This window comes from Marmota monax, unplaced genomic scaffold (assembly GCF_021218885.2).
Source record: "Marmota monax isolate L192 unplaced genomic scaffold, Marmota_monax_Labrador192_F-V1.1 WCK01_AAM20220418_F8-fsc00011, whole genome shotgun sequence".
NCBI lineage: Eukaryota > Metazoa > Chordata > Mammalia > Rodentia > Sciuridae > Marmota > Marmota monax.
The window spans coordinates 21,206,098-21,224,823 of NW_026693082.1; the positions used below are offsets into that span (position 1 = coordinate 21,206,098).

The 18,726-nt window shown below is 34.3% G+C and overlaps 1 protein-coding gene across 3 annotated transcripts in view; it reads right to left on the minus strand.

Annotated features, from left to right (window-relative positions):
* Cog3 (component of oligomeric golgi complex 3) overlaps window positions 1–18,699 on the minus strand; it is a 52,349-nt gene extending 33,650 nt beyond the window's left edge. For all 3 annotated transcript variants that reach the window (XM_046454028.2, XM_046454030.2, XM_046454029.2), the window contains exons 1-8: window positions 18,529–18,699; window positions 9,912–10,058; window positions 8,131–8,192; window positions 6,773–6,938; window positions 5,652–5,726; window positions 4,452–4,544; window positions 3,333–3,458; window positions 1,953–2,033 (exon numbers count right to left, since the gene is read on the minus strand). In XM_046454028.2, the coding sequence (XP_046309984.1) occupies window positions 1,953–2,033; window positions 3,333–3,458; window positions 4,452–4,544; window positions 5,652–5,726; window positions 6,773–6,938; window positions 8,131–8,192; window positions 9,912–10,058; window positions 18,529–18,699 (921 nt within the window). The remainder of the gene's footprint in view (window positions 1–1,952; window positions 2,034–3,332; window positions 3,459–4,451; window positions 4,545–5,651; window positions 5,727–6,772; window positions 6,939–8,130; window positions 8,193–9,911; window positions 10,059–18,528) is intronic.
* Between the last annotated feature and the right edge of the window lie 27 nt (window positions 18,700–18,726).

An 18,726-nucleotide genomic window follows, 5' to 3' on the forward strand; every position in this document is an offset into this window, starting at 1 on the left:
TCTTCATCTTTCTTATACTGATTAATAAGCACATAGAATATTTAAAAATATTGACCTTCTTACCTGTTGCAAACATTCTAGTGTCTGCCTTTGCTTCTGCTATTTAAAATTCAGAAAATTTAAATTTTATATCCTTAATCTTTTCCTAATTTTTTCCAATAATTTTTTTCTGGTTTTTTTTTTTTGGGGGGGGGGGCAGTCTGCTTATTACTTTTTTTCTTTAATTTATGGGTTCACTTATTATAATGTGAAGAGCTTACTTTTTTTTTTCCCCTCAAATACTTAGCAAATTTTCCCAATGTGCCATGTAGAAAACTCCAGTCCTTTTTGATTTGGGATGTTTGGGAACATATAGAAGAAATTCCATTGGAATTTTTACTAGGAGTACCCTCCAACCAATAAGCTACCATGGGAAAGAACTGATATTAAAAAACAGTCTCCCCAACCAGAAACAAAATAGTCTTACCCTTCAGTCTTTCATGATTTTCAGTCTAATTTTATCATTGTCTTCATCTCTGTAATTCCGTTAAGGTTACTGCTAGGTGAATGTTATGCTGTCACTAAATGTATTGCTAGGTGAATGTTATGCTGTCACTAAAATAAATGGGACCCCATGACACACACTAATTGATTTCTAATAGTACATAGGAAAGCATTTTGTAATCACCCACCACACTAAGCTGTGTTATACATACCATTTCTTTCCTAATCACATTTTGTCATTGGTATTTGGCTAATAAACAAGCAATCAATCAGGTACAATCTATATCTCATACTACCAATTAACCACTCTTTATGTCTTTTATTTTTAAAAAAAAAACTAAGTTAAAAAAATTCCCTTTAATTGGCTGACTTTTAAGAAAGAAACAAGAAAGAGAGTGAAGAGTCAGCAAAAAGTAAATTATTCTTTGTAATAACTTCACAATGAGTAAAATTAACTGTATCTCAGATGTGTCATATAAATAACACACATGCACACGCACACACACACACAAACTCTCTCTAGATAGGTAGACAGACTTTTGCTCCCCCCATTTCCAATTGCTTTATCAAGATAAATATAAAGTGAATTCCTTTTAAGGAAGCACATTCCCAACCTCATGAAATATACTGCCAATACAACATCTACTTCTCACTGAATGACTGCAAAAATCTTCCTTGTTAATCATGCCTCCCTATCTCAAATCTCTCTTCAACATAATTCATTTTTATACTGCATCCTTAATCTTATGAATTGGCAAATTTGAACAAATCACTCTCCAGATTAAGACATCTCACTGGGGGCTGGGGATGTGGCTCAAGTGGTAACGTGCTCGCCTGGCATGCACGGGGTGCTGGATTCGATCCTTAGCACCACATAAAAATAAAATAAAGATGTTGTGTCCACCGAAAACTAAAAATTAATATTAAAAAATTCTCTCTCTCTCTTTAAAAAAAAAAAAGACATCTCACTGTTCTCTAATTTTCCTTAATTAGCCTGACATTTAACGTCCCTTGTGAGATGGTCTTTGTTATCTTTATTGTCATCTTTCCCATCACACACCACTAAAGTCCTGTGTTTCAATGAGAAATTGACAATAAGAAATTACATGGAGTCCTCCCAAAATACAAATCTTTTGTCTCTAACAACCTTCTCTATAAAGCCATTCTCTCTATATATTATTTAAAAAAAAAAAAATTCTTTTATCAACCCTCTTAGGTCCACTAAATATCTGAACTTTTTAAGCTCAATTATCACCTTCATCTAGAAAGCTTCCCCAAGCATCATAGAAGAGCTGGGTGTTTCCTGCTCTTTGGACTTCGGAACACCCAGCACCAAGCACCTAAGACACAGTGCTAAAATGTGAAAAGACAATGCCTATATTTCATTCATGTTCATTTTCCCAGGATAAGCAAAGGGCTGGCTAAATAAATGTCATAGCAAAATATGCTACTTATGATAATAGACTTACTCGGACTTTGGGGGCAGCAGTTCGAAATTTTACATAAAATAATGTGAAGGCATTGTCTGCATTAGGTACAGATGAAGGATCCTAAAGAAACATGAGGGAAGATAGGGAAGAAAGATAATTAGCAAACAAATAATTATTCAGAAAATGTAACATTAACCATTTCACAAGAGTCTTGATTGGCCTCTAGAACAATCAAAAGCTTAGAGAGAAAAATCTCAAAGATTACATATTATTATTGTTATGAGAAACAAGTAAGTGGAAATGTCACCTCTCCTCCCTTATTGTCATTAAAATTTGCCTTATTATTCAAATATTAGCAGTAAACAGACCTAAATTCAGCATATGACAGTGGCCAAATTATTTAACCTCATTTTGATTCAGTGCATTCATAAAATTTCCACAATACATACTTACAGAGGTTTTCTGCAGTTCAGTAAAGCACTAGTGTAGTAGGTACTAGTACTTCCTAAACTCACTGAAAATTCCACTAAATAGAAAACTACAGTCTGGCTGTTTCAACTCATCTAAAAGCAATGTGAACAGTAAAACAACCCAAATCACTGGCTTTGAATTCAAAGTTAAAGACACTCCATGTTCTTCAGAAAATAACCTTAAAAAATAAAACATAAACTTTAGGTTTTATTTTCTTAGGAAAGAAATATGCTCAATGAACATGGTCCTAGCTAATTCCATTCTTGTTTTCTAATCTAACACCCTGCTAATTTCCCACTGTAACTAATAACTGCAACCTGTAACCTGTTTCCTTCTTTTACTGATTAATTCTCCTAAATGAGTCCCTTTTGCTACTATTCTCCTGAATATGAGTTCCTTTTGATACTAAACACCTCTTAATACTACCAAGCATTAGAACATACTCAATAAAAATGTTTGGTAAATTTAAAAAAATATAAAGACTATCAAAAAACAGATAATAAGGTAAAGAAAACGATTTGGGGCTGGAGAAAGGGCTAAGTAGTACAGCACTTGCCTAGCATGCATTAGATACTGGGTTCAACCCTCGGCACAACAACAAAATTAAAATTAAAATTATTCATCACACAGACTAAGCCACTTTTACTATTTTGATATATTTTCCAAAATTTTCATGAGAAAGAAATGTTTTAATATTTTTCTCATTTTGTTATTTATTATGTAATAGAATATGCTTATCACACTGTTAAATATTATTTGAAAATAAGACTACAATGGATACTTATAAAATAACCATTTTCCCTGTTATAAATAAAACTGCAGTACAGATTCTTATTTAATAAAAGGTAAAAAAAATTTTGAATAAAGCACTAATTTCAAACAAAGTTTATGGAAGATAAATGTATCAATAATAAAAAAACAAGCTGACATTGGGATCAGTTAACTCACCCTTCTTAGTAACTGATTTGTAAGGGTCTGTAGTGTATTCACAGTATATGTCTTCATGAGGTGCAAAGCTTTAGAAAGACATTGTTTAAACTTCAGTAAATATACAGGGTAATCTTTAAAATTAGGCTGTAAAAGAAAGGGAAAGATTTACAAAGAGGAAACAAATGCTAACAGAAAGCAAACTTTTAATGAAAATCAATGTGTCTTTTAAGTAATATATAAAACTCAAAAGTAGGTTTCATGTAGATCATAAGCTTCACAAAGACAATCAATCTGACTGACTTGGTCTCAGCCAAATACCCTACATCTGGCACAGAAAAGAGGTTCAATCAATATTTGCATTTGTGAGCAAAATATATTTTTATCACCCCAAACTTGGAATATGTAAAGTCCGTATAGAAAAAGGACTTAGGAAACATGAATACAGCAGTAACTCCTTGGGGGATAGGTTAATCAGAGAGTTTTGTCTTTATTTCCCCCAAGTAACATTTCCTGTTTCCAAAGAAAAATCTCACACATCAGGATATTAATAACTTAAAAATGGCTCATCCTTTTAGACAGGATAAAGCTGAGTGAGCCAGGACCCTTTCCATTCCAGGAGTCACCTTGGGAGCTAAAATTATTTTTTATATCACTACTGATACCAATAAATTTACTAGTTTTTATTCAACATGCTACAACACATACAGCCATCCCTCAGTATCCAAGGAGGACTTGTTACAGGATCCCCAAGAATATTAAATCCATGGATGTTCAACTCCTTTATATAAAATGGTATAGACTTTACATATATCACCTTCATACAACCTCCTGTAAACTTTAAATCATTTCTGTATTACTTATAATACCTAATACAATATGATTCCTACATAAATAGTTGTTATACTATATTGTTTAAGACCTAATGGCAAGAAAAAGTTTGTGTGTGCTCAATACAGAGACAATTTTTTTTTCTGAGTCTTTTCAATTCTCAGTTGATTGAATCCACAGGAGCAGAACCCTGGATACACAGAGCTGAATATATTTTTCCCTTCAGGAGAAATAAATATTTTACAACACAAGAAATAACAACAGGAATGTTAAGATTTCTTTAAAAAGATATAAAATACCATGACTTACATGAGATGAGATATATGTTATACAATCATCTAACTTGGCCAGCATAGGTATAAATCCTTCACTATTCACAGACAATGTAGGGGAATTCAATTTCTTCGAGGAGAAAAACAACAACAAAAACAAATAATCAATTGACCAAAAAAAAAAAAGTCACATACGGAAAAGTTAAAAATTACAAATTAGTTTATATATATATATATATATATATATATATATATATATATATATATTCCTTTAGGATTTGATAGTGTCTTTACATTTTAAAAGTCATCAAAATATCCTTAAATATTTTCCATGCATAAGAATAAAGAAGAAACAAACAAACAAAATATTGATTCTGATTATTCCTAATAAGCTCTGCAAAATTAGAAAATATTTTTATTAAACACTGCACAATGTTATATTGAAATAACACATCGAGTATCCAAATTTCCCACTTTCTAGCACTTGACAATGTGTATACAATGTGTATATTTCTACTTTTGAAGACTGATAATTTTCTTATAAAGGTTTAACTAGCAGTCACACTAAATTCAGCAATCATATTATGAAAGTAAAATATTATCAGGCAATTATGTCTTATCTTGAATTCAAACAGCATGGCAATAAACTGTTTCCCATTGCATTTCATTGTTAACTATTAGTTTTATTTCAGTGTCTTTATTAAACTATAATAATTATGATTATTTTAGTAACTCAACACTATTTTTACATAATTATTATGATTAACTTATGGTTAAGAAACATAATTTACACAGCAGTCTTTATTGAGTCTATTATTTGAGATATAGCATATATTATGAGAACTATACATTTCTTCAAACCAAACATGAGAAACAGTTTCTAAAACTTTGACTACCATTTTACAGTAATACAATCACAGCAAGATTTAAAATTGAATATTTCTTATTATAATCCTCACAGTTTACAAATAAGATGTTATAAGAAGAACAAATAAGATTTTAATAACAATAACACAATTTAAGAAATACTGCTTAAATCATGTTTAAAAAATTCTGAATTAGTAAAGGTATCTCCATGGGCTACAGAAAGGAATATCTATCAGTAAGCTATTACCTTAAAATATCACTCAAGCCAATTTATAAGTTTGAAAAGCCAATTTATAAGTTTATACTAAAAAAGGAAAAGATGAAATAAAAATCATTAACTTTATTAAAAAGTAAAAAAAAAAAAACTTACTGTGTTAATAGTTTCCAATTCATTAAAATAAGAAAGCTTTTGTTGAATGTTTTCAGCCAGACTGACAAGTTCCGACTTGCATTTTTTAAAAGAGAAAAATCAATTATTATATGACAACTCTCCAGTCATAAAGTTACTTTCAACAAATTTATATTAGACATTTAGGTTTATATCAGATATAAGATTTCAGAATAATGCTCAAATATTTCTGCAGTCAGGACAAGAATTACTACCAATTTCATATTATAAAATAATAATTATTTTTAAAAACACATAAGCTGAGCACAGTGGCACATGCTTTTAATTCCAACAACTCAAGAGGATGAGTCAGGAGGATGCCAAGTTCCAAGCAGTCTCAGCAACTCAGTGAGGCCCTAAGCAACTTAGTGAGATCCTATCTCAAAGGGGTAGTGATGTAGCTCAGTGGTAAAGTGCCTCTGGGTTCAATCTTCAATACCAAAAAAAAAAAACCCACAAAACACATGGAGAGAAAAGTTTGAGATATACTAACGTCAGTGTTCAAAGTTACAAGTTTAAGTGAAACCTTGATCAACTGATTTTTTCAAAATTTCCAGCATTGGGCTGGGGATGTGGCTCAAGCAGTAGCACGCTCGCCTGGCATGCGCGGGGCGCTGGGTTCGATCCTCAGCACCACATAAAAATAAAATAAAGATGTTGTGTCCACCAAAAACTAAAAAAAAAAAAAAAAATATTAAAAAATTCTTTCTCTCTCTCTTTAAAAAAAAAAAAAACTCCAGCATTAATACAATCACTCTGTTTGAAAAAATGTTACTACTAAAGAGTAGACAGAACAAACTAGTAGTGGGTTTACTAAAATCCATTAAGCTCTGACATTATACTGAAAGCTACAAACTCAAAACCTGGGGAAGCTTGTCTTTGCCCCTATTCACAAGCTTATTTGGAAAAAAGTAGGTTGTTTTCATAAGGACCTGCATATTTGTCACAAGGCCTCATACAGAGCAGGGTTCAACATCTACTCCAAAAAATTAAGGAAACTGTAATTTTATTACATTTATAATACAATAATTTAATATAATTTAATTTACTTAAAAATAAAGTATTTACTATAATTACTGACCCTCTCTCCTATTCCAAATTACCTGTTCTTTTAGGAGCTGTTCACAGGCTTCATGTAGGGTTCCTGTCTTATTGGACACAAAAAGATACTGTTTCTGCAATGACTCCAGATGCTGAAGGGCACTGTTTACATCATTCAATATAGCATCACACTGCTCCTGAAACCCAGACAAGTAATCCCTCATCTGTCTAGAAAACAGAACCAAAAGGGGATTGGCAATAATATTTTCCCCCAATAAACATAGTCAATAAATAACAATTTCCCAAAATGCTTGAACTTTAGGAGGAAAGTATAACCTACTAACAAAAGATTATATTAAAAAATGTAGCAAAAGCTATGTCATAATCTATAAGGCAAATCACTGATACTACAAGCAATGAAAGAAATCAGCCTTGAAGCCATAACCTGACTTTTTACACACAAGGCAATAAAAACTGACAACTTTCAAAAGCTGGGACGCTAAGCCATCCTTAGGAAGCAAGTAGGGTTGATTCTTCAGATCACTGCCACCTTTGAAAGATGATGTGATGTTGTAAAAAGAACTCTGGATTTGGAATTACAAGATCTGGGTACAAGTTCCAGTCTGCTTCAATCTACATGACATTGAGCAAGTTGCTTAATATTCTCAGGTCTCCGTTTGCTCATTTACAAAATAAGAATAGTATTGTCTTTCCTCACACAGCTACTATGAAAATTAAAAGGAATCATACATCACACAGCTTAATATACTGTCTAGCAAAACAGCCATCAATAAATGTTAACTGATAGCCAGGTGCAGTGGCTCACGCCTGTAATCCCAGTGACTTGGGAGGCTGAGGCAGGAGGACTGCAAGGTCCAGACCAGCCTCAGCAACTTAGTGAGAACTTGTCTCAAAATATAAATAAAAAAGGACCTAGGTTATACCTTAATGGTAGAGCACACCAAGTTAAATTGCCTATACCTCAAAAAACAAAATAAAATAATAAAACGTTAACTGAATGTGAGTGTTCAACCTACAGTTCCAAAGTCAGCTAGAAAATTGTACACTGTCCTTTTTTCCCATATACATAAACAGAAATACATAGCTACACTCGATCTAGATGGCCATCCTTAAAGCTTCCTGTAGAGGTTTCTCCTTTTACAGAAAAGCAACAAACACCTTGTAAAAATCCTGTAAAATTCCTACTACCCAGTCTTCTCTGGAGTTGTTATTATTTTTTAATCATACAACTTCTAATGCCAGCTGTAATGACCCAAAGCCTCTCCAGCTATTCTTAAAGAAAATGTGGTTGCTTGGGTTTTCTTTGCACCTTAACGTATTTAAAGACAGAATATGGAATGCTTGAGATGACTATGGACTAAAAATTAGTATATCCAACAAATACAAAAGCCACACATACCTATATTTAGTTCCTTCATCCTGATCCATCTGAGTTTGCAGTTTTGCAAACCATGAAAAAAACTAGAAAAATAAAGAGTATTAGACTGTGAACCAAAGTAAAAAAGATAAAATGAAAAGTGACTAGATACTAAACAGCAAGTTAAAAAGGCAGACGCTAACTCTTACTTTTGAGGACTCAGTCATTTACCATTAACTTTAAGACAAGAGAAGATAAGTATTACATATGTAATATCTATATGCTAGGAAAAGCAAGGAATACTAAAAACATTGGCCATTTCCAGAGTAAAATAAGAGAAAGTATTAAAAATATAATATGTACAAAATAAATTTCTTCCTAAGAAGGTAATGCCTACTATTTTCCAAATTTAAATAGTTAGCATAGGGTTTGGGTAAATATCAATATTAATGTTACCTAATCAGAACTGTAAAAATTTAAACTCAAAAATATTAGAGTGGTTTAAGAACACAGATTTTGGCATCATCCAAACCTTAGTTTGAATCTACTACCAATCTTAAAGAAAATATCTATTTAAAAACAGGTATATGGAGGTGGGGGTTCATCTTAAACAAGCATGAAGGAACTTTCTGGGGTGATATGAATATTTTAGGCCTTGAAAGTAATAATAGTTATACAATCATTTAAATCACTACATTTAAAATGAGTACATTTTATTATATGTAAATGATAACATATTAAGATTCTTTTCTATTTTTAAAGAGAGATATGCAGGTACAAATTTAATATAAATGATTTTGCTTTCAAATAGTCCAAAGTTTGCAGACATGGTGCAAGACTGCCTTCTACAATGCTCAGGGGGGATTCAATGTCAAGGGCATGTAGTTTGGCCGTGTACCTTGGCTGTCACTTAGTTAACGTTTATTGTGTGCCTGCCACACATTGCATTTACATGCATGTAATGCATGTAATTATTAATTCTCACAAAAATCCTATAAGACAGGTATAGAAACATCCTTGTTTTACAGATTAGTCAGGAAACTAAAAACCCTAAAAGGTTTTTTAAGTGATTTGCCTAAGCTCATAAAGATGGTTAAGTGGCTTTCACATGCAAGTCAGAATAACTCAAGAGCCAGAGCTCCCAATTGCTATACATCACTGCCTTTCTTGACTTACTCTAGACACAATTCAGTACATCTGCTTTATATCTTCTGTGGAAAATGCCTTACCTTTAATTCTTAAAAAGACAGAAAGAGAAAACAAGGAAAGCCTATGCATTTATGTCTGAAAATCAGCAACAAGCAGAAACAAAGAAAAGATTACTCATGCTATATTACTGAAAAATAACTATAAACCTTGGTCAAAATAAATGTTCAGTAAGTGGCAGCCAAGGTATGTATTTAGGTTTTTGTAAAAAAAAAAAAAAAAAAAAAAAGCCAATAAGCCAAGGGGTGTGTGTGTGTGTGTGTGTGTGTGTGTGTAAATATGCATGTGCTGGAAGGACAGGTTAACATTTATAATATATGCATTGAGGGAAATCAAATTCATAGTTCATGAAATATTAAAACCTTAATATAATCATGTATCAATATTCAAACTTGGAATATTCTATTTTTAGCTATATTTCCAATATAATTTGGTCATCAATTCATTTAAAACACTTAAGAAACAGCCATAACTAACAGAAAATCATGAATGGTCTAGAAAGATTTGATGTCAACAAGTATCAAATATTCAGACCCTTTAATCAGAACCTTTTTCATTAGCCTATTTTGAGACGTCTAAAAAAATTAAACACCCTTAGAAAAAGTAATGCCATTCACCTGCTGTGCAGTTTCAATTCTTTCTTCTTCCATTCCTAAAGAGGTAAAGCCCTTCAAGAGAATGTCTTCTGTAGATTCAGGCACTACTGAAATCAGCTCAACAGGCAGGGAATGGGATGTTATGCTGCACAAGTCTTCAATTGGGAGCTTGAAAAAGAGAGCCACAAAATATTTAACTAAAAAATTCTCCAAATTTAACTCAAGGTTGGGCTTCCATTTTAGTTGTTTTCAAAGAGAAAAAAAAAATCTCCATTAAATCATATGAGGCTGAATAAATGCTATACAATACAACACTTTTCACTAAGTTTTGTTAAATTTTATTCTCAAAATGTAAACATGACATCAATTTCCCAACATTAGTAAGGTATGATTTTTCAGTTAGCTTTCTAACAATGGACATAAGTGTCTGCTAATCCACACACTTTTTTGTCACTTGAATTTCTTGTGTACCACCAGACAAAAGGGAAAGCCATGGGCTGCTACAAGTAGACTGCTCTCCCAGGCTCTAACATAGAAAACTGATCAACCAACAGAATTAATAAATCACACCCAAGAACTAACCAACAAACTCTACCTCTTCCTATCACTTCCTTCTACTGGCACACATCACCTACCTTTCCTGTTGACAAGTTTTGAAATTACAATGGAATAGGAAGAAATTTTAAATTTCCCATAATTTCATAATAGCCTCACAGATAAGACCTCACCTTGACACCAGTAGACCTAGTACTGTCCTAGTTCTCCACTACTAAAGATAGCCCAGGTATTAATTTACCTGTAGCTGTACAGAAAAGCTGTTTTTAGACCTAAAAGAAAGGGGTAGCAGATGCTGGGGAAAGCAAAAGGGCCAACTGTTTAGGTTCCTTCTAGTTTTCAGCCCCTAGTTCATGGCATTTAAGGTATGAAAGGCATGATCCAAGGTCTTAGAAAATTGCTTTGTCCATTTTTCTAAACACAGACATTTTATCTAAACAGTATTTTCTCTTCCAAGTAAAAATAAGCTAGATGCAAAATATACCACCTCTAATTTAGAAACATAATCCTTTAACATGGAGTTTTGTTGTAGATGGGTTCAAATGGTGCTATACTTCTTAATGGCATGGTACTCTTGTTCACTTATAAACTGTGTGATACTGGGCAAAATACTTGCTGCTTCTTTTCCTCAATTTCTTCTCTTATCTGACACAGATACAGTATTTGTATTATCTAACTATCATGAAGAGCAAAGAAGATAGCACAGATGTGGGAAAATTGGCTTCTTGGGAGTGCTAGGAAGCTACTGACAGGAAGTGATCAGGAAAGTCCTTGATCCACTTTTTCCCCATGAATGAGTCTGACTCAAGAGCCAGGAGGATCCTAGGTGTAGGTAATACGTCTTACTAGGGGATCATTTGTTTATGTAAACTCTTCCTAAATGGCAAAAGAATCTCTGAACCACAGGACTGGGGCTCAGCAAGAATTAAGTTTCTCCACAGCAGTAAGAATATACCTGGAGTCTAATATGTCGCCAGCAACTGTGTGCTACCACTAGGGATTCTGTAGGATAGAGGGAACTGTGCTGAGTTAATGGCATGCACTCCTGCTCTGTGGAACCACCCCAATTACCAAGGAGCAATTTCCTGAGGAAGGGGTCATAATCCCCAGAGACAATGCTGCACGTAAAGCACTTAGTGAAAGATTGCCACATAGTAAATATTCAATAAATTGGATCTACTGCTATGATTAGTATTTTTTTTTACTCTTCTTATTAGCAGCAGCAATAGAGTAAATTCATAAATCTGAATCTATACTGCTTCTTGGGAACGGAACAGTCACTAAGCTATCTTTACAATATTATATTAGTAGTAAATTTTAGGTGTATACAAGCAGACCATAACACAATTCAATCATATAATTCAATCAGCACAGTTTAGAGAATATCTAAACAGATTGAAGGAATCATGGATGAGGACTAGATTTGAAAAGTACACCAGAAAACACATGGAGAATAGGCTAGAATGAAGAAAGATAAAAAGAATGTTGCTTGCAACCTAACAACAGGAAAAAGTCAAATAATCTAGAAAATCCTAAGCATTCTTAAATCCATCAGGGCTGAGGTTACAGAGTAAACTACATAGCTTAAAATCTGGGGAAAGAGGCATTTCCAGGAAACGTGGAGTTTTGGCTCACTTGTAGGAGATCACAGGAAAAATGGATGACAAGCACCACCCAATCAGGTAACAGAATTCAACTAAATTTTTTTCACAAATTTTTTCACTGACAAAACGGGTGTTCACAACCACTAACGTGGTCTCCTCTACAGACTTCCACTGCCCAGTTTGTGAGTGACAATGTAAACACAATGGTACAGGCCTGCAAGAGAGCACTGCTGCTGTGTGGGCAAGCAGAACACAAAGCCCCACCTGAACCTTTCTCTCCAGAGGAACAAAAGCCTCAGGCCACTGGGAATAGGGATGACAGGGCAGCAAATTCTGTCAACTGTAGAGCATCATTACAGTGAAAAAAGGAAAAAGTAAACAACTGCTACTGTGGAAATGGGCACATAAAAGAATCAGTAAACTTGAATGTAGGTCAATAAAACCACACAAGTACATGTATGATTGGATGAATGGTGCGTCTCTACACCATGTACAACCAGAGAATTGAAACACTGCACTCCATTTGTATACAATGAATTGAAATGCATTCTGCTATCATGTAAAACTAAGTAGAACAAATAAAAAGAATAATAATTAAAAAATAACAAAAAATAATCAGAGAAAAAATAAATTTAAAAAAACCACCCAAAGTGAAACATAAAGGAAAAACAGAATACAACATTTAAGAACTACAAAGTGGTATTAAATGATCAGGTATGTGGGTAATTGGAATTCCAAAAGAAGAAAAGAGAAAGCAATAGCAAGAAACAGAAGAGACAATAGAAATATTTGAAGATATAAGAGTCGAGAGTTTTCCAAAACCAATGAAAGTCATGAAATCACAGCTCCAAGAAGCTCAGAGAATCCCAAATAGAATACAACATGCATATACACATACCATGCACGCACACACATACATTTTCTAGATATATTATACTGAAACTCCTGAAAACTAAAAATAAAAATGTCAAAGGCATATATATATATTCTCTATATAATAATGTACATTATTATATAGAGAACAAAGACATGAACAACAGCAGACTTACCAGAAATTATGTAAGTTACAAGAGAGTGCCATCTTTAAAGTGTCAAAAGACATATATGAATACACAACCAGTGTAACTCTAGATCATGTACAACCACAAGAATAGAAAATTATACTCTATGTATGTGTAATATGTCAAAATACATTCTATTGTCATGTATAACTAAAAAGAATTAAAAAATTTTAAAAAATAAAGTGCCAAAAGAAAAACCTGTCACCTCAAAATTCTACACCTAGTGAGAAGACCTTCTTATTTTTGTTTTGGGCATAGAAAAATTGAACCCAGGGCCTTACACATACTAGGCAAGCACTCTCCCACTGACCTATGCCCCCAACCCAAGAATATCTTTTTAACATGAAGGGAAAATAAAGACAGTTCAAACGAACAAAAGCTGAGAAAATGTATGACCAGAAGACCTATACTAGAAGAAAAGTTAGAGGAAGTTCTTCAGGCATATGAAATAATACTAGGCAGAAACCGAAATGAAGGTAAATATGACAGTATTTACTTTTTCATAATTCAGAAAAAAAAATGTCAAAAGGAATACTAGTGGCAATGTATTGTTGGTTCATAACATATGTAAAAATAAAATGTCTGGCAACAATAGCATAAAAAAAGGGAAAAGAAGAAATGAAAGCATTATAAGGTTCTTACACTATACATGAGTTAATATAATATCTAAAGGTAGACTATGACTAATTAAAGTGGTGTATTGCAAACCTTCAGTTCTACAATACCACCCAGGCCTTGAATTCAATCTCTCTGAGAAAAGATTCTAAAACTATCTTTAAAGAATATATAAATCAATGACAAAATCAAATTCCTGGTTGTGATACCACATACTACAGTTTTGCAAAATGTTATAAAAAAAGAAACTGGCTAACATGTACAGGGGGAATTTCTTCATGTAGAATTTACAACTGTTTCAATTTCTTCAATTGAGAAAGTAATGTAATAATCACATTCTTATGAATTCAAAATTCCAGACAAAAAGTAAAATTCTTCTTGTTCCAGAATCATTTGGACTATAAAGAAAAGTGCTTTTAAATGTGTTTATCTGAATAGGTAAAAAATTCTCATAGCATAAAATTAAAGGAAAATCAGTAAAGAGTTTTCTTTCCTTGGACACATTTCCCAGCCATTCACTTCCAAACTTTGAGGCAGGATATCAATGCTACTAGTTTATTATGTATCTTTCCTTTTCTTTAAAAAAAAAAAGTACTTTTTTTTAACCCAAATAACAGTTCACTATACATATCTTGCCTTTTTCATCTAATATGAAGCATTTTCAATTGTCTCTTTAATAAACAATAAGGGAAAGATGGAATTACTTTTACTTTAAATTCATAGTTCTGTCACTAAACTATAAAAAGCTCATTCTTTTAAAAGTCTAAGAGTACAGAATGTTTAAGTAAAAAGTAGAGATCTCCATTCTTCCCCTCTTCCCTATCCTTCCAATTTCTCTCTTCTGAGGCAATACCAATGCTTATAAATTTGAGAACTACAAAATTTGAGGGCAGGATAAAGACTCTAAAAGTAAAAGAAAACCAGAGATAATTTCTAACTTTTATCAATCTTTCTTTCATAAATATTATTGAAAAAACATAATCTTTTAAAATCCAAATCAACAGCAGAGTTAAAATGAAAAATAACATTCTCCCCACCTTCATTTTAACCATTTTCAATATTTTTGATATTCTATAAATCTAAAAAACAAATTTACAGCTTCATGTATAAATTCATCAAATAGGTTCTATCCATTGACTCCTCCCTATGTAAGATAAGGAAATTAGTACCCCTATATTTTCTTCTATATTTACTTTTCAGATATATCAACTATACCACCTCTCTTTTACTGTCAAAATTTATAATTACTCCTTATTCTGTGATTAAGTCTTTGGACTAATTTTTATACTATATGCTTATATATGTTATACTATATGCTTCTTGCCTTCTATAATCTGCCAGAATTGTAGGTTCACTGAGAGCGTCTTTGGTTTTGGTGTGCCACACACTTTTACTGTCATTTCAAAAGGACCCAGGGGTGCCATATACGTGTGCTCAGTGTTATTTTGAATTTTAAAAAGTTTATCTTCTAATTTACTTTAGAAAATAAAATCATGAAAACTCTAGATACCTGAGAAGCTGTCACAGATATTTCAGACATATTCTGTATCTAGATGTTGTTAAGTAAACAACATCTGATTACTTCAAGCATAAATACTACTTTTCAATCATAAGGACTTTAAATATCAGAAACAGAAGGCAGCTTCCTATTCCCTTATTCTCTCTAATATAAAACCATTTTCTCTCCAACCAAGCACGAGAGAAACCACAATATAACTACCTCAAATAAATCATTTTTTAAAGTAGCAAAACAAGTTGTTTATTAACAACATTAGAGAAAATTCCCCCATTAGATACATTTGCCCAGCCGACTACTTTTCTCAAAACAGCTGGGATAGAGTGACTAGTCGAGGAGGGGTGTGGTGGTGTCATGTGGTGATGTCTCAAACCTGTCTGTTCTGACCTCTCATTGGTTCTGAGGAGGAGGTAACTCACCGCTTCTGGCTCTCTCACATTGTCCTGGCTTCTAGATGGGACAGCTACCACAAGAGAGAGAAGAGCATAGATCTTAGTATGGCTGGAGAGCTACAGTATAGCTTATGCAAATGGAGACGCTAACATATTAAATAATGACAAAAAACTATCAAGCTTTGCTTGACCAGCTCCATAAATCCAGGGGGCAAGGAAATAAAATAATAACAAGCTTTACTTCTTTTGTAACTCTGAGTTAGAGAAAAATCACTTTTATAATCAATTGGATCAGTTGACTCCATAAATGAAGCCTGATATTATTTTTTCTCTTTGGAGCAAATCACTGAAGAGCTACAGATGAAATCTCAGAGCCTTCCTCTTCTTACCTTTGGTCTGAGTGACACTTATATCTGCTCAATCTCAGGCTTCAAATCTATTCTCTTAATAAGTCACAAATCATTTGAAAGAAAGCACATAAATAATATATTAACAAGAAGCTTTCCATGTGTACTTCACATACCTGACTGCACTGATATTCTCATAATTCTCCATAAGTTTCCATTTTATAAAGAAAATAGAGGCTGTGTGTCTAAGCCACACTGTCTATAAGAAAACAACAGCTATAACAGTAACTTACAGGTAAATTTCAGGGTAAATTATTTTAGCATTTACCAAGAATTACTAAATTCAGCAGAAATAAAAAGGCCCTAACTACTAAAAACTTTCCCCTGGATATAAGAAACTAGTCTACTGCAATTTTTTTTTTTAATCTATGGGGAAAAGAATATATAACTCCTTTAAAAAAATTTTAAATAAAAAATAAAAAACTCCTTTCCAAAGGAAAGGAACCAAACTTCTAAAGAATTTAATGGCTTTATGATATTTACTGAGAGTTAGCTGGCCTCTTGCTATTCCACTAACCTGCCCAGCTCCAATTGTTCAGGAAGTAATTTATCTTGTGAAAACTGTGAAACACTACAGAAAATTCTTTAGGATATACAAAATGAAAATTGAGGCTTTTTTTTTTTCCAACACCAATGTTAAAAGGATGTAAAGACTTAAAAAATTAATTACTTCCCATCAGACAAACACTTTAGTAAAGGAAATGAGGGCTGCAGAGAACTTAGAAGCAATAGACTATCTATCTCCCCCTTAAAGATTCCAGGATGGGTAAATAACAGGCTGCTTCCTTCTCCCAGGAAGTCAATTCCAAGACTGCATTTTCCAGGGAAACTCACTGAATTTCTGAATTTATAAAGCACATACCTAACCATAACTTGGTACTACTTTCCCCCCCCCCCAAGGCTGGCTTCTTATTTTCCATAGTCAATTCTCACCTTAGACTGTCAATTTCTCCAAAAGGCCTTCCTCATTGTCTAAAAGGGCACATCTCATTCCTTTTGGTCACACTATCATATTTGATTTATTTTTCTTATGTCATGGATCACTGTCTGAACTCACTCTCTTGTTCTTCTTCTTACATGCTCATGATCTCCAAAACTACGTGAGCTCATGATCCCCAAAACTATGTGAACTTTCTTATTTATCTTCCTATCCCCAATTCCTAGTTCAGCATATAATTTAGGTTAAATGATTACTACATGCAGCTAATAATAAGTATCACTGCATAATGTGGAAGAGTGAGGTGGAAATGACAAGATTCCACTTACTTCAAACCTACCCCATGCTCAATACCATTAAAAAACTAAATAGTTTATAACCGCTTACAACAAATTTTCCTGTAGAACATGCCCTCCACGCTCCTCTGGCACTATGAAGTACAAGCATCCTGCTTCGGTGACAAAGTCTAATCAATTATAAACAGACAGGAAAATTTACAGAGCAAACAACTTGAATTATCCAGAACATAAAAGACTGATGGCCAAGTCAAAGAAAATTCCACTGGCTTCCTTATTTATTTCAGATCCACTTCTTGCACAACATCCTAGAGAACCCAAGAAAGAAAACTTATTTTATGGCAGAGCACACAATAGGAAATATGAAGAGAACCTTTCAAATCAAACCTCTAAAGTCTGAGAGCAGAAAAAGTTGAGGACACTGAAGTCAATCTGCACTTGGACACAAATTGTATAAAAAGAATGCTTTCAACATCAGAAGTAATCACGACTTCTTATAAGATAATCCTAAATCTGGCCCTCAAAACTAGAAAAAGTTGATCAAATATAACAATTTGTAAAATGTACTTCCTGCCCTTATAAACAGTTGGACAGAATCCCACATGCAGTAACATGCACAATACCCCCAAATTAATTGGATTAAAAACTTTGACACTAAAACCGAAGAGTAACATTATTTAGTAATGTACTGCCTCAGATTTTAAAAGAAAATTCACTTGCATTGCTTTGCTATGGGCCAAATAAATCTCCCATAATCTGCACTGATCAATGTGCGATGAATGAAAACTGCCACTCAAGACCAAGTTTTGGTCTATCCGAGTCTTCCCAAGGAAAAAGAAAGCTAGATTACTCATTAAAGTGGTAAACGAGCATCAGCTGGAGAAAGTGCAGCAGCAAAGCACCTCAGGATCAGTGCACGTCCTGGGAGACAGTGGACTCACACCAGAGACACCTAGAGCAAGAGGCCAGGGGCAAGGCTCCAGGCCAACCGTCCCACGCCTCTGGGAGCGGGCTGGGTGCTGCCCGGCACCAGCGCCCAGACACTCTCGCAGCCCAACCCCCGTAGAAGCAGAGTCGGGGTCGTCGGAAGTGCTAGGCTGACAACCGGGGGACCTGCGAGGCCCCTCCCACCGGATCCGCCACCGTGGCCCGGGAGGAGTGGACAGACACCCGGGAAAAACGCTGGCGAGGCTGGGGTGGCGCCGGGGCGCCCGAGGTGTCCCTTTGCCCCAGCCCGTTTCGCCCGTCACCTCACCTCGGCCGGCACCGGCAGGTTCTCCGTCGCTGCCTTCAACTCCAACACCGAGTCTGTCTGCCGGTCGGTCAGCGGCGCCGTCGTGTCGGGTCTCCGATCCCACAGAGCCAGCTTCTCTCGAGCGTCCCGCTCAGCTGCCTTCTCCGACAGCAGCAGCGCCGCCTCCGCCATCGCCGCGGCCCCGGCGGCCCTCAGCAG